This window comes from Schistocerca nitens, chromosome 4 (genome assembly GCF_023898315.1).
Source record: "Schistocerca nitens isolate TAMUIC-IGC-003100 chromosome 4, iqSchNite1.1, whole genome shotgun sequence".
NCBI classification, from domain to species: domain Eukaryota; kingdom Metazoa; phylum Arthropoda; class Insecta; order Orthoptera; family Acrididae; genus Schistocerca; species Schistocerca nitens.
The window spans coordinates 727,646,164-727,663,889 of NC_064617.1; the positions used below are offsets into that span (position 1 = coordinate 727,646,164).

The following is a 17,726-nucleotide window of genomic DNA, read 5'->3' on the forward strand; positions in this document are numbered from 1 at the left end:
TAACTGTTCCTCTATCCTCCAGAGCGCAGTAGCTAACCCTGGTCCCTACCGCCCATTAGTAGGTGTTCCAATTTTTCGTGGTGAGCAGTGAGTGGTAGAGGTTTTAGAAACATTTTTATTAGGTATTCGTAAGCTTTTGACATAAATTGTCACAAGCTTATTGCAACTCTGCACTATACATTTTGTAAAGCTACTTCCCTGCTGCATGGAGAGCTGCATCAAACCAGTCTCAGGACTGAAGACCACAACAATAACAACTTCCCTGCTTCACAAATGACCGTTATTGTGGAGCCGGTGGGCGGTTACAAAATTTTACTGCGAACAGAGACACAAAAATGGCCAGTCGTTAAGAAAGGGACTGTTCCTGCCCTAGGGCAATAGTCGCGGTAGTTTCGCATACGAACCCCTTTTTTCAGTTTCGATTCCTCTTGGTACACCCAGACAGTTGACAGCTATTTCGTTCCGGCTGGATCGAATATATCCAAGTTTCTTCTGTTACGATGCTGTATACGGATAGGGTTGCCAGTAATCCTGCTTTAGCGGTACCTGGTTTGGCGTTTCACGGTCGTGTCCTGCCAAATATAAAAACGTCCTTGCCGGCCGAAGTGGCCGTGCGATTAAAGGCGCTGCAGTCTGGAACCGCAAGACCGCTACGGTCGCAGGTTCGAATCCTGCCTCGGGCATGGATGTTTGTGATGTCCTTAGGTTAGTTAGGTTTAACTAGTTCTAAGTTCTAGGGGACTAATGACCTCAGCAGTTGAGTCCCATAGTGCTCAGAACCATTTGAACCATTTATAAACGTCCAGCGTGTTCGGCGCTTGTTAGGTTTTTTTAGCGTTGACACATAATTAAGGCCTTTTCTAAGCTCATGACGTAATTTCGAGGAATAAGTATATGGAGGAATAAAAGATACCACAAGGATATACAGCTGTGGCAACCAATGCTATTCTTATGTCTGTACCCCACGTTTTTCTTCGTAGACTGGACGAGTCCAACACACAATGCAGAAACGACGCTATTCGCAGTGCGAGCGAGGCGAAGCAGACTGTGCGTCTCTGCCGATGCCAACCCGCCCAACATATTACTGTTATTTCTTTATAAGTCGAACTGAAATGACCAAAGTTTTTTGTCCGAGAAGATTAGATAGTTGTTTTGTTTACTGAAGAACTTAAGTTATTTCACATACGATTATCTTACGAAGAACACTGAGCAATTTGAGAAGACCGAGCACTTAGTTGCCATCATAATTGCCAAATTATATGACATTTTACCGATTTTTTTCAGTTTGAGCACATTTAAGGTTAATCCCTCAAAAAAACTAACGGTTGCTGATTTTTGATAAACGATTGGAAATATTCGGTTAACTTTATTTCTATTTAAAGTAGATAATCCTGCTTTAAGGCAAAATATCTTGCTAAATATAGCGTCGAGTTCAGCTTTTCTGTTTTTGGACGTGGTAACCCTATATGCGGGTTCCACATTCTCGGTCGAATTTTTTTTACGTGAGACTGTCAAATTGTGTGCGGAATCTATGAAGAAAACATCGTATTGATAGTTAAATGTCCGTGCAGAATGGAATGTACCGCAGTCTTCGATATGCCTAATAAGGATGCCTCCGTCGGCCGGCCGCGGTGGCCGTGCGGTTCTGGCGCTGCAGTCCGGAACCGCGGGACTGCTACGGTCGCAGGTTCGAATCCTGCCTCGGGCATGGGTGTGTGTGATATCCTTAGGTTAGTTAGGTTTAAGTAGTTCTAAGTTCTAGGGGACTTATGACCTCAGATGTTGAGTCCCATAGTGCTCAGAGCCATTTGAACCATTTGATGCCTCCGTCTCACTGTGACAAAGAGACAGTCTTATAGTGTAGATCATATTTTTGGGAAAACAACCGATTGTGGCAGATACTCACGAATTTCATCAATGACGGAAGCACGAATCACAACATAGTTCAGAAAACCAGCTGTAAACAATGTCTTTACAAGGTGATTGATTAGCAAGAGTTTGAACGAAGCGATTCGTTTTTTGACGGTTTTTTGAGACAGGTCGTTATGAAAATCACAAAGAAATCATCAACGAAACTCTTTAGGTGAAATTTGTTTACCGCGCATTGCAAAAAAAATTACTTGGCTATTTTCTTAGCTGCCCTTGTTTTAACAGCTATCACAAATTCTATAACCATAGTAATGACATCTCTACTGCGCCATCTACAGGTGGCCCTCCCAACAAGCTATATGACAACACCTCCAATCATTATCAACAAAAATACTAACACTATACTACACACTCACTCACGACAGCTGTTTACACTAGACAGTTACACTTGAAAGGTACTTGACACGCAAGGCGCTAAGTCGTGTCCGATAGAACGCACTGCAACAGGTCGTGAGCTGCACTAGTAAATAAAAAACTTCCCGTGTGAAATAAGAAATTTGGCATGAGGTTACCGAAAGTACAATAGATTCATAAACGCGGAGTAACGTCGAAAAAAGGGAAATGATGATAAAAAAAACGCTTAGATCGTATCAAAGTCGGTTTTTCCCTACTGAAGGTCTTGGGTTTTTCAACTGCCTCATTTGCTGACACGAAAGAAGTAACACAGTGGAATTAAACCAGTGCACACTGAGAGTTCCACCTTACTTTTATCTCTGATCTGTGCTGATGTCACCAGCAGTGAAAGCACTGTGTGTAAGGACCATGATGAACATGGTGGATACGACGTCTGCAGAGATTCTGATAAGTCAATGTACTTATCATAGGTAATACTATGACCTCAGTAATAAAATGTAATTTGAGTGGTCTTTTGTAATCGTATCCGCTAATATTAAATCATAAAGCATCTGTCGGTAGGTATGATTGTTACGAACAGCACAGACGATATTATTGAAGTCATATTATTACCTATGTTAAATACATTTGTATGACCTTTTTATGAACCAGAAGATAATTTATTTATGTGATCGAAGCTGCTAGCCAATAAGAAGTTTCGTTCAAGTACCCTAATGTTCATTACGTTCACAAAAAAATTATTCAGTTGTCTCTGCACCTACTCCTGTCAAACGAATACAATCAAAGAAAAACGAGGTGATTGTAACCGAATACGCTCGTCGAAGACCGCAAGAATACACCGTAAAAATAATGCGTAGTCAGTTAAAGTAACCACAGAGTGGTTCTTTGAAAATATACCAGCTTACATAGCATGTCAGTTCCGAAAGCAACTCATACACGGCGTCACATAATTCATCATTGTAACTGTTTGTGTGTGTTTGAACGGACAGGGGAGAGGGGTAGCAAAGGGGTTGAGGTTAAAGGATAAGATCGGTATCAAAAATCGAGAATTAAATCAGATATTAAAAGGAGTAAAATTATATTGCCAGCAAGTTTCATTTTGGATATACAATCTCTCAACAAGAGCTTCCAAACGATTCGACCTTAACATTCACCCATGCGTCATAAAACATTACTGCAGTAGTTTCGATATTTTGAATCAGCAGTGTGTAGTACCTATAGGATAGTACCTCGTCCAACCTTCCCACATAAATGTCACAACGTTTGTGTAATACATTCAGTAGGTTACGAATTAGTCCGCAGGGGATTTCACTGAAGCCTCTTCGATCCCTCTCCACTCAACCCGGCATGGTTTTATTTGCTGCTGGCATTTGAGAAACTATGCTTCAAGACAGCTGGTGAAAAAGAAAAAGAAGCATGCATCCGCTTATGTGCAGGCATGTAGTGAATAGCAGTCTGGTAAACTTATTGCAGAAATGAAAATGTGAACATTGGAACTGTTCGTGTGAAATATGAGAACTGAATTGCAATACTTTTCTGCTTAATATGCGAACAAAGTCCATGTGCAGCTTACAAATGAATCTCATAGCTGAATTGCATAGTTACATAGTATATAAACAATAATTGTGGATTTGTAATTGTATTTTAGCCGCTGATTGCTGTTAGATGCACCTCTCCACATTACATAATAGCATGCATGTTACAACGTTACAGCATCAATTGTGTACTGTAACTCACAAGCTGTCTACTTGTACCAGTCATGAGATCAGGTTCAAATTAGTATGCTGAAGTGGAATTATACGCGAAATTTCAGTTACTCATGGACAAAAATTGTAATTTTATGTATAATCAAGCGCAACCTCAATAAAAGAACACTAAACTAATGTGAATAGATTGTAGAATCGACGTCGACTTTGCGTAGCAAATGTCTAAATCCAGTGCAATAATCACAAAAGGGCAGTATAAAAGAGTAGAATCCTCACGTAACCATCTGTTATTGCTTCGCCTGTAAATAGATAATAATGTAACGAGCGTTCCACACGTGCAGTTGAAAAGCAAAAATCGAACTAGGTTGACAACAATAGTGAAATAAGCAATACTACTCACTGCTATACGGAACGATAACCAGGCGAGCAGATTAAGCAACTAATACAGAAAATACACATCTGGGCTTTCAGTTCATAACATTCAGACGTTTTCACGACATGCCGTTTAGATTGTCAAGTCCTAAGCGCTTCTGGTGTAGTGCACTCTAAATGATCGTAATCATTCCATTTCGATGCAGCCCTATAAACTAAACGGCATTCCGAATCGATTTGCGGCTCATTAACAAACACATTGTTAAGAATACAATACCAGATCAAAATTTTGGGACACCTCTACGTAATGCGGAATTGAGCACTAGATGTCACGAGAGGTGGATCCCAGTATAAAAGGAGGCGGGTAACGGTGCGCTGTCAGTAGGGAAGCAGTTACCAGCACAATGGGTCGGCCAGGAGGACTTCGAACGCGGACCAGTCCATTGGATGTCACCGAACATGGACTAGTCGTTGGATGTCGCCTGAGTAACAAATCCCATCAGGGGCAATCCAACCATTCTAAAACTGCCCACGTCGACCATTGGTGATGTGACTGTCAAGAGGATGCGAATGAAGACGCGCAGCTAAACCAAGACCAGGGAGACCTCTTGTATTGATGGACAGGGATCGTCGAGCATTGTGGAGGGTGGTTGTAAAAAATTGCAAGAAATCCGCGGGAAGAAATCATTTTTGAGTTCCAAAGTGCTTCCACCAGTCCAGCCAACACGATGCCTGTGCGCTGGGCGTTATAAAGATTGGGGTACGATGGTCGAGCAGCTTCTCAAAAGACACACATTTCTGTAGTGAATGCCGAGCGCTACTTGCGGTAGCTTAAGAGCGACGCCACTGGGCGGTGGATGAGTGATGAATCGCGCTATACTCGGTGGCAATCCGATGGAATGGTTTGACGAACGCCTGGAGAACCTTAACTGCCGTGACATGCCATCCCAGCAGTGAAGTATGGAGGAGGTGGTATTACAGTATGGGGTTGTTTCTAATGGTTACAGTGCGGTCCTCATATTGCGCATAAGAAAATGCTTGATGCTACGGGACATGAACAATTTTTACAGCATTGTGCACTGCGTACAGTAGCGGAACAGTTCAGAGTCGGCAACTGTTTGTGTCAGCTTGGCAGTATCTGTGAGACAATGGTTTGTGGACAATAACATTCCTGAGATGGAGTGGCCTGTCCATAGTATGGATCTGAACTCAATGGAACATCTTTCGCATCACATTTGGGATGAGTCAGAACCTCGACTTCGCTCCAAATCCCAACATCCAACATCACTGCCTTCTGTGGTTTCAGCTTTTGAGGAAGCACTGGCTCTCATTCTTCTACAGACATTCAAACACCTCATTGAAAGTCCCCTCAGGAGAATTCAGGCTGTAAAGACGAAGGGTGAACACACCCCACATTAATGTCCACTAATAGGTATCCAGATATTTCCGATCAGATAATGTATTTGTGTAAATATGCATTGTTTCTCCTCAGACGATATCCAGTTCCCGCTTTTGTAAATGCACGCTTACTCCAGTTTGAAGATTCACATATGGTAAGCAGTGATGGCTGTAGCTCGCTGGAAATCTTCAGGTCTGCAGTTTCGTTTAATTTATTCTATTACAAAAATTAAGTTTCTTTAAGTTTACAGCAAAAAGATTGCACACTATCACAAGCAATAAGCGCAGAACAGAAGTAGACATTAACCTGAGGCATTAAGACATTAAGAAGTAGACATTAAGCTGAGAAATATTATAGTCGTCTTTTGTAATCGTCCCTGCATACTTCGAAGAGCCAAAATATTTTGTAACTTTGATCACGGAGGACATTTTGCCGCAAGTGGTATCGTAACAGTATATATTCTGAAGAGAAGTGTATTTTTAAAGCCCGATCTGCGGGACAAATGATTATTATTGTATCACATGTAATGATGAGGTGTAGTGTAAAGAAGACTCAATGCCAATCCATAAAATAGGATAGCTGGCAGCCGACAATCCAACTGACAGCAGAGTACAGTCCGCAGAATACGCAAGTGGTTCAGTACACATCGTTCATTGTAAATTACTGCAAATCGGGCCTCGCTCCAGATTACCAGAACACATGCCGTTGTCGAGCTAACGACTCCACCAGTTACGTGTTAGGATTTTCAGTGGGCGCAGGAAAATGATACACTGGAAAGTAATTACCTAGTGTGATGTATCGATTTCCCGATAACATCGCACAATACGCCGTCTTCCAAGAGACAGTCTATACAATACATATTTCCTACAGAATGCACCAATAATGCTTACTTTACGTAGATAATATTGTTAAACACTTGTTTTTCTTCATGGCAGATGTCTTCCGTAGCAATCATGGTATTTTCCAATTTGACACTTTGTTGCAAGGTGGGCGATCTCGCTACTAGGTGTAATAGCCATGTTGTTAGTGCTGATGCCATTTCACATGGGGTCTAATTATTTTGCAGCTTTATTTCTTCTGTCTTTCTTGCCTGTAGATTGTATCAATTGAAAACGATGGAACACGTGCAAAAATTCCTAGTCCGTTCAGTAAATTGGTTCTTCGAAAATTTTAATATTTACCTTCTAGGGGACCGCATCATTTTAAAATAATCCTTCTTATGTTGATAGGGTGTTATTTTGCTGGCGTCAGGGATGTTGTCCATTTCACTCCTTTCAAACAGTTCACATATCAATAGCACTAGAAACAATGGATTGATATTTTGAGAATTCATACACAAATGTGCCCAATTGCTGAAGTAGATTGCCGTATTAGATCCCATGTTACAATCTGTCAAGATAACGTTAAAATCATCTAGCCTTTAAATTTATTTTTTGGATTACTACAAGTATCTGATGCTCAAAAATTCTAAAAGATTATCCGTAACATGGGAGACGGCGTAAATGTTCGCAAATATCTGATTCCGGAAACGTTTCCTTTTTGTATCCCTTACACAGGGGGGGGGGGGGGGGGTGTGTGCGGCACTTCAGTCTCGAATACTTTAATGATAAACGAAGGTATCTTTTTTTTGTTTCAGAGCAATAAGCCAATCATGGAGAAACGTCGGAGAGCGCGGATCAACCACTGCCTCAACGAACTGAAGACTCTCATCCTTGACGCCATGAAGAAAGACGTGAGTACTCATAAATTATATATCAGTTATGTCACACGTCGCTACTGTGCCGACCAAAATTAGGCTGGAGGTGATTATTGAAAACATTATCTACAGTTTTTAGAGCTAATTTGTTATTGCGTAAGAATTCGACATCAATAATGCTGTGAATATAAATGCAGACTAGTTGGAATTACCACTGTCTTATCATATGTCTGAAAATTCGGCGTAGAAAATTAAATCATTAGAGTTTCCAAGGACATTTCGAGAAGAATCGAAATCCATTGATGATGGTACAGCCTGAATCATTTGCCACACTACGTTCACGATTTGAGAGTTTGCCTTCAAAGAAAATTACCAAATAGAACCCACTGCTCCATAAGCATCGCGGGATCACTAACAATAGGTCTCGGTCGTCTGTCGACGTATTTTTTGTTTTTTGTTTTTTGGTGTGACTTTGGGTACCCAAAAGTACCAACTATTACCTTGGCTATAAGTACACTTCAAACTATTGATGCCCCATAAATGACTTGATGACGAAATTCATAGGTCCGAGGAAGGACAGGTTCAAATTAAACACGTGTAGTTTTAACTGCAGGCAGTTAAAAGCCTCATATAATTATACTATTCATTTCAAGAACTATAGAATACTGTTCAAAAAGTAAGTCGTTTGATTTACAAACGGTGCTGCAAAATACTTGTATCTCCTATTAGGCTATCAATGCTGCGAACATTATCGATTTGTCAAACAGTTTGTAAGATACTCGCGATGTACACTTTACGTGGGTCGCAGTGTATTTATGTTGAGGCGATCGTCACGACAGGAGCCCCAGAAGGCAGTTGGTAACGGTGCAGAGAGTGATTTCTCGGAAGGTACTACACACATGTTCAGAAAAAAGAGAGAGAAAAAAACAGAACACATTGAACGACTAGAGGTAACACTTCCATATTCACAGAAAATATACACCTCGGTTCAGCATAGGTCCTGTTGCCTAGTAGGCAGAGAATACGCCATGGGCCATGATAACTTGTTCCATGCGTGATGGCATGGACGCGCATAAGGCGTGAATGGTGTCTTGTGGTATATCCATCCCTGCTGCTTTCACCTGGTTCCAAAATTCATCTGTGGTGGTTGGCATTAGATCACAATGCTACACACTTCGTTTCACCATATCCCACATATTTTCGATTGGCAGCAAATATGGTGATCTGGCGGGCCAGACACCGCGAAGGCATGTGTTCATGCAGCAACAGGAAGGGTATGGCTACAGGTCGCAGGATCATTACGTAGGTCACACTGGTTGAAGTGTCCTGGACACACACTAATTGTGATTTGTGGCTGTACCCAACAGCACCCCACACCGTAAAGCCTTGAGTTGGCGCTGTACGTCGTGTGCGAATGCAGTCACTGTGACGTCGCTCCCCCTGTCTGCGGCGAACCAAAATGTGACCATCATTTTCAAACAGAACCTGGTGTCGTTCGAAAACACTATCTGATGCCATTCCTGTCCCAGTGTCGTCGTTATGCACCGTTGCCGCCTAGCATGTTTCTGCAGTTCGTCAAAGGTAGACAGACAAGTGGACGACACACACATAACCTATACGGTGACGAACTGTCACCCTTGATAGTTTATGATGTGTTCCACCGTTGCGCCAGAGTCGAGGAGGACGCAAATTGTCGTGCAGTGTTATTCGGATGAGGTGTCGAACTTTTCGGGGGGGGGGGGGGGGGGTCCTGGGTTGTATGACCTGACCCATCTCATCATCTTCTACGGCCTTCTATGAACCTTTCTGCACACACCCATTGCACTGCCGAAACACTTCGTCCCATACGAGCTGCAATTTCCCGGATGGATGCATCACATTTTCTCATAAGAATGAAAAACTCAGTGATTTGATGCTATGGTTCGCATATACGTTTGCGAGGTATCCTGCACGTCTACCCAAGTCACACGGATCTATTACCTTCGGTTTACAGCGACAACATTACTGCAGAACATACTGATGTACATATCTCGTGGACATAAAGCCCTAGAGTCATTCAACGTATTCCGTTTTTTTTTCTGAACGTCAGTGGAGAAACAGGTCCACATTGTGACTTAGTGAAATACGAGGTTCTCTAATATCCGATCAGATTGGTGACTAGATTCAGGACTTCCTAGCAGACAGAAGTCAAGATCCCTTTTTTAACGGAACAAAGTCATCAGATGTTAAAATAACTTCATCTTGTGGAATACATCCAGAAAATAATAGAGGATGTAGGTTGCAAGTACTACTCTGAGATGAAGAGCTTGATGCAGGGGAGGAATTCGTGGTGGGTCGCATCAAACCAGCCAGAAGACTGATGACTCAAAAAAATTCCAATAAATTTGTACTCATTTATTTGAGATACTAGCATTAAACCATGACACAGTGTGGTGGGGGTTACAGCTTGTGAAACGAACGGCAATGGCAGCTTCGTCACATAGTCCACTCACCCTACACATACTTTGAACCTAGCGTCTATGACAGTAGAATTGAGACATATACATCATATATGCGCAAATATCCCATGAAAATGCCTTCTCCGAGTTGTAGGTAGTTCCCGAAATATATTATAAATTACACTCATCAAAAATAGTTTAGCATCACCTCGATTCCGAGAGTTCCGGAACCTTTACAGAAAACTGGAATAAAGATCAACATAAACATCACTTCCGCCCTTTTTCTTGCTCGTGAAAACCACACATTGCATGTTGTACCATCATACAGCGAGACTTTCAGAAGTTGTGGTCCAGGTTGCTGTACACACCGGTACCTCTAATACCCAGTAGCACGTCCTCTTGCATTGATGCATGCCTGTATTCGTCGTGGCATACTATCCACAAGTTCATTGAGGCACTGTTGGTCCAGTTAACGGCGATTCGGCGTAGATTCCTCAGAGTGGTTGCTGGGTCACGTCGTCCATAAACAGCTCTTTTCAATCTATCCCAGGCATGTTCGATAGGGCTCATGTCTGAAGAACATGCTGGCCACTCTAGTCGAGCGATGTCGTGATCCTGAAGGAAGACATTCACAAGATGTGCACGAGGGGTGGGGGGAGGGGTGGAGGGGGGCGCGAATTGTCCTCCATGAAGACGAATGCCTCGCCAATATGCTGCCGATATGGTTGCACAATCGGCCGGAGGACGGCATTCACATATCGTACAGCCAATACGGCGCCTTCCATGACAACCAGCGGCGTACCTCAGCCACACATAATGTCACCCCAAAACATCAGGAAACCTCCACCTTGTTGCACTCGCTGGACAGTGTGTCTAAGGCGTTCAGCCTGACCAGCTTGCCTCTAACCACGTCTCCGACGATTGTCTGATTCACGCCGTATGCAACACTCATCGGTGAAGAGAACGTAGTGCCAACCCTGAGCGTTCCATTCGTCATGTTGATGGGCCCATGTGCACCGCGCTGCATGGTGTTGTGGTTGCAAAGTTGGACCTCGCCATCGACTTCGGAATCGAAGTTGCGCATCATGCAGCCTATTGCGCACAATTTGAGTCGTAACACGACGTCCTGTGGCCGCACGAAGAACATTTTTCAACATGGTGGCATTGCTGTCAGGGTTCCTCCGAGCCATAATCCGTAGGTAGCGGTCATCCACTGTTGTAGTAGCCCTTGGGCGGCCTGAATGAGGCATATCAACGACGGTTCCTGTCTCTCTGTATCACCTCCATGTCCGAACAACATCGCTTTGGTTCACTCCGAGATGACTGGACACTTCCCTTGTTGAGAGCCTTCATAGCACAAAGTAACAATACGGATCCTATGGAACCGCAGTATTAACCGTCTAGGCATGGTTGAACTACAGACAACACGAGCCGTGTACATCCTTCCTGATGGAATGACTGCAACTGATCAGCTGTCGGATCCTCTCTGTCTAATAGGCGCTGCTCATGCATGGTTTTTTACGTCTTTGGGCGGGTTTAGTGACATCTCTGAACAGTCAAAGGGACTGTGCCTGTGATACTATATCCACAGTCAACGCCTATCTTCAGAAGTTCTAGGAACCGGGATGATGCAAAACTTTTTTTGATGTGTGTAGTTCATTATCATTAGTACGTGTATCCACAGGACATGTGGCCTGTAATTGAAGAAGTGTCATGATGATCTCTCCATTGGCAAAAGATTCCGGAATAGTCCCCCATTCGGATCTCCGGGAGGGGACTGCCAAGGGGGAGGTTACCACGAGAAAAAGATTGAATAACCAACGAAAGGATAACGTTCTACGAGTCGGGGCGTGGAATGTCAGAAGCTTGAACGTGGTAGGGAAACTAGAAAATCTGAAAAGGGAAATGCAAAGGCTCAATCTAGATATAGTAGGGGTCAGTGAAGTGAAGTGGAAAGAAGACAAGGATTTCTGGTCAGATGAGTATCGGCTAATATCAACAGCAGCAGAAATGGTATAACAGGTGTAGGATTCGTTATGAATAGGAAGGTAGGGCAGAGGGTGTTTTACTGTGAACGTTCAGGTATACATGCCGACGTCGCAAGCTGAGGATGAACAGATAGAGAAAGTGTATGAGGATATTGGAAGGGTAATGCAGTATGTGAAGGGGGACGAAAATCTAATAGTCATGGGCGACTGGAATGCAGTTGTAGGGGAAGGAGTAGAAGAAAAGGTTACAGGAGAATATGGGCTTGGGACAAGGAATGAAAGAGGAGAAAGACTAATTGAGTTCTGTAACAAGTTTCAGCTAGTAATAGCGAATACCCTGTTCAAGAATCACAAGAAGAGGAGGTATACTTGGAAAAGGCCGGGAGATACGGGAAGATTTCAATTAGATTACATCATGGTCAGAGATTCCGAAATCAGATACTGGATTGTAAGGCGTACCCAGGAGCAGATATAGACTCAGATCACAATATAGTCGTGATGAAGAGTAGGCTGAAGTTCAAGACATTAGTCAGGAAGAATCAATACGCAAAGAAGTGGGATACGGAAGTACTAAGGAATGACGAGATACGTTTGAAGTTCTCTAACGCTATAGATACAGCAATAAGGAATAGCGCAGTAGGCAGTACAGTTGAAGAGGAATGGGCATCTCTAAAAAGGGCCATCACAGAAGTTGGGAAGGAAAACATAGGTACAAAGAAGGTAGCTGCGAAGAAACCATGGGTAACAGAAGAAACACTTCAGTTGATTGATGAAAGGAGGAAGTACAAACATGTTCCGGGAAAATCAGGAATACAGAAATACAAGTCGCTGAGGAATGAAATAAATAGGAAGTGCAGGGAAGCTAAGACGAAATGACTGCAGGAAAAGTGTGAAAATATCGAAAAAGATATGATTGTCGGAAGGACAGACTCAGCATACAGGAAAATCAAAACAACATTTGGTGACATTAAAAGCAACGGTGGTAACATTAAGAGTGCAACGGGAATTCCACTGGTAAATGCAGAGGAGAGAGCAGATAGGTGGAAAGAATACATTGAAAGCCTCTATGAGGGTGAAGATTTGTCTGATGTGATAGAAGAAGAAACAGGAGTCGATTTAGAAGAGATAGGGGATCTAGTATTAGAATCGGAATTTAAAAGAGCTTTAGAGGACTTAGGTCAAATAAGGCAGAAGGGATAGATAACATTCCATCAGAATTTCTAAAATCATTGGGGGAAGTGGCAACAAAACGATTATTCACGTTGGTGTGTAGAATATATGAGTCTGGCGACATACCATCTGACTTTTGGAAAAGCATCATCGACACAATTCCGAAGACGGCAAGAGCTGACAAGTGCGAGAATTATCGCACAATCAGCTTAACAGCTCATGCATCGAAGCTGCTTACAAGAATAATATACAGAAGAATGGAAAAGAAAATTGAGAATGCGCTAGGTGACGATCAGTTTGGCTTTAGGAAAAGTAAAGGGACGAGAGAGGCAATTCTGACGTTACGGCTAATAATGGAAGCAAGGCTAAAGAAAAATCAAGACACTTTCATAGTATTTGTCGACCTGGAAAAAGCGTTCGACAATATAAAATGGTGCAAGCTGTTCGAGATTCTGAAAAAATAGGGGTAAGCTATAGGGAGAGACGGGTCGTATACAATATGTACAACAGCCAAGAGGGAATAATAAGAGTGGACGATCAAGAACGAAGTGCTCGTATTAAGAAGGGTGTAAGACAAGGCTGTAGCCTTTCGCCCCTACTCTTCAATCTGTACATCGAGAAAGCAATGATGGAAATAAAAGAAAGGTTCAGGAGTGGAATTAAAATACAAGGTGAAAGGATATCAATGATACGATTCGCTGATGACATTGCTATCCTGAGTGAAAGTGAAGAAGAATTAAATGATCTGCTGAACGGAATGAACAGTCTAATGAGTACACAGTATGGTTTGAGAGTAAATCGGAGAAAGACGAAGGTAATGAGAAGTAGTAGAAATGAGAACAGCGAGAAACTTAACATCAGGGTGATGGTCACGAAGTCAATGAAGTTAAGGAATTCTGCTACCTAAGCAGTAAAATAACCAATGACGGACGGAGCAAGGAGGGCATCAAAAGCAGACTCGCTATGGCAAAAAAGGCATTTCTGGCCAAGAGAAGTCTACTAATATCAAATACCGGCCTTAATTTGAGGAAGAAATTTCTGAGGATGTACGTCTGGAGTACAGCATTGTATGGTAGTGAAACATGGACTGTGGGAAAACCGGAACAGAAGAGAATCGAAGCATTTGAGACGTGGTGCTATAGACGAATGTTGAAAATTAGGTGGAATGATAAGGTAAGGAATGAGGAGGTTCTACGCAGAATCGGAGAGGAAAGGAATATGTGGAAAACACTGGTAAGGAGAAGGGGCAGGATAATAGGACATCTGCTAAGACATGAGGGAATGACTTCCATGGTACTAGAGGGAGCTGTAGAGGGCAAAAACTGTAGAGGAAGACAGAGATTGGAATACGTCAAGTAAATAATTGAGGACGTAGGTTGCAAGTGCTACTCTGAGATGACGAGGTTAGCACAGGAAAGGAATTCGTGGCGGGCCGCATCAAACCAGTCAGTAGACTGATGACAAAAAAGAAAAATGTTCATTATTCACTTCGCAACAACCGCAAGGAAATCAACTAATTCGTCTACAAAATCAGTACCTTCCAGAATCCTCGTTCGACCATTTATCGAGAATTTCTTATCAAGTTGGGACCTTTACAGGTGGTATTAATGGAGGGAGCATAAATTCAAAGACAAGCGGCGAGTTTTGTCAGGAGTTCGTTTAAATTGACTTCGTTTAAAAAGAAACTCCATTGGGAGACTCTATAAGAGTGGCACTATTGTGGCATTATTGTAAAATTCCAGCAGCGTACATTCCAGGAAGAGGCAGGCAACACATCACTCCCCATATCCCTGCCTCACACATACGATATCTCGGAAATTGTTCATGACAGGAAGAAGCAGAGAAGCTCGTGTTCATACGGAAGCCAAGGAATAGGTGAGGGAGGAGGGAGGGGGGGGGTGATAGTGGTAGCCAAAGTATACCCTCCACCTCACGTAGGAGGGTTGCTTATCGCATATATAAGTAGATACTGTATTTCCATCCTTCTGATTGAATGTTTGAAGTACTTCGGCCGTTAACTTAATGTAATAAAATGGAACACCTGCAGCCGTCCTATCGATGTTTTGGTGATTCAATACACCATCTTTAGCGTCAGTTAAGGAGTGAAGATGGTGTACTGAATCACCGAAACCCGTAGCTGTATAATAAATAACATCGAAATAACGGCTGCAGGTGTTCTATTTTATTACATATAGATGCTGATATAGTTCTCTGGAGGTGAATCACACAAGGTTTATGCGATATTAATTTTATTTTATACTTTCAATATGCTTATAAAAAGTCTCCGAATGTTGTATCGTTTAACTAGAAGTACTAAATCGAAGTGAGTAGAAGTGACTGAAATACGGGATGAATTAATAGGACACCTTCAGAGGCTTCAAATAATAATAAATTTGGTAATTCAGGTAACAGTGAAAAGTAAAAATTATACAGGGAGGAATCAAGACTTAAATACGGTAATCACGTTCTAACAGGAGTTGGTACCCCAGTGGTGAAGTCCTGTAGCTCAATTCCTCGTCACTCTTCCCATTTGTATCTGTCACATTTTGTACCTCTGGCAATGCTTGTTTATATGAAAAATACTGAGTTGCACGGTGGTTAATAGTCCCCTTATAACTTGCTGGGTAGGTCAGTCTGAGGGTAGGAGGATCACAACGACATACCTCCGTCAATAGGACATCGCCTAGTAAAGCAAGCACTAGTGTTGAAACCAACCTTCCAACTGATGGCAACTATACCCATAGGTTGTAGGACTTGGGCAGAGGTGGAGCAACTTGCACAAGTGTGGATAATTGCGACAAATCAGTCTTCAGGCAGAGGACTGCAACAACATTACTGGTTTGTACTAGCCCAAGTCGTCCTCAGATAATCACAATTTTCTTATCTTATTTCTCGCTTGATCAGCTCGGCGCTCCAACTGTCGGACAAGTCGTCACTCTCGCTTTGAAAGCGTTAGAGCTAGGCTTCGTGATAGCTCATTCCTTCAGCTTTTAATGCCTATATACAGAGAATGATACTGTCTGTGATCCATGATGGACAAGGGTGATAAAGTTAGAGAGAGGAGACGTGACAATTGCAGCTATTTGAAGAGTGCTTGAATTTGTCAAAACTGATGAACTTAGAGTACAACTGTATAGAAAGTGAATTTATTATGAATAGTGACACTTCCTTGTGTTCTACGTTAAAAAGTCTACACCTGGAGTCATGGTCTGGGGTGCGATTTCGTATGACAGCACGAGGACTCTGGTGGTCACCCCATGCATGCTGACTGCAAATTTGTACGTCAGTCTAGCGATTTTAACTGTTGTGCTGGCACTCATGAACAGCATTCCAGAGGATGTAATCCCCCCCCCGTACCGCTTTTGACGCCCAACATGCTCTACACAGTGTCGACATGGTGCTTTGACTTACTCGATCACCAGATCTGTTTCCAGTCGAGCGCATATGGGACATCATCGGACAACTCCAGCATCATCCACAAGCAGCATTAACCATACTTGTGTTGACTGACCATGTGCAACAAGCGTGGAACTCCATCACACAAACTGACATCCAGAACCTGTACAACACAGTGCATGCACGTTTACATGCTTGCACTCAACATTCTGGCGGTTACACCGTTTTTAACGTACCAACATTTCACATTTACAGTTGCTTACCTCGCGCTTACCAGTGATCTTGCAATGTTAATCACCTGAACGTGTTACCTAGACAATTGTATTCCCGAAATTTCAGTACTCAAATTATTTTTCCCATCCTGTAAATAACATCGAATATTGCAGAACATACTTCTGTGACGTGAATAAGAAACTCCCAGAATGTGTTACAAGCGCTAAGATGAAAAGTAGAATATTATTATGTACTTGGCCGAGAAGCTACTACTTTCGACTTTCCATCGTCACGTTTCTAACCACAGCGATAGCATAGAAATTAATATTTTTATTCACAGTCAAGTTTCTTAGGACATTTACAAACTAAGTGACATTCAGTGGCATTTAATTATAACAAATAGCACCTATAGTGACAAATCTCCATTGCGCCTTCACCTTGAAACGGCGTACAGTCATAACACGCAAGTTATGATACGGGAGCAATCGAAATATGATGAACCCATTATGGCGTCTCTAGAGTAGCGGGCGAGGGACGTCACGTGAGCGGTTCCTGATTTCAGTCGAGTGCCAGATACACTTCGATTTTTAGTCACTCTTACGGAGTAGGGGTCAGGTTGGGTGTCGCTCTTTGTCCGGCGAGCACAATGTGAACCCGTTGGTGGGTTCCCGGCGCAGCATCTGCAGCGCGGAAGCTACTTCCACTTCCGTAGCGACGGTGCCTCCTCGCCCCCCCCCCCCCTCCTCCCATCTTCCAGTAAGGTGCCCCGGCCTGGAGGAAGTTCCCATGCACACACACGCCGCCTGTGCTGCCCCACGACATCTGTTGCGCCGTTCCCACGCTGCCCTGGACCTCCCCACCACTGGCAGCTACTCTGTTCGCTCCAGACCCACACCCATTCCCTGATACCGGCTCTCGGCCCTCTCTTATTACTTGCTCCTCCAATGCGTGCACGCGTATTAAAATTAATCCATGTCTGCGGCGAGGACGCCAACCAAAGAAGTCTGAACTGGTAGCTTTTCGTCTACGAGCCACGTACTGAAACCCGGCTGTATTTACGCGCAT

At 43.0% G+C, this 17,726-nt stretch overlaps 1 protein-coding gene across 1 annotated transcript in view; it reads left to right on the plus strand.

Moving 5' to 3' along the window:
- The window catches only part of LOC126251511 (protein deadpan-like), a 64,241-nt gene that overhangs the window by 4,902 nt on the left and 41,613 nt on the right, over positions 1–17,726 (plus strand). The window contains exon 2 of the mRNA XM_049951987.1: positions 7,397–7,492. Coding sequence (XP_049807944.1) covers positions 7,397–7,492 — 96 coding nt within the window. The remainder of the gene's footprint in view (positions 1–7,396; positions 7,493–17,726) is intronic.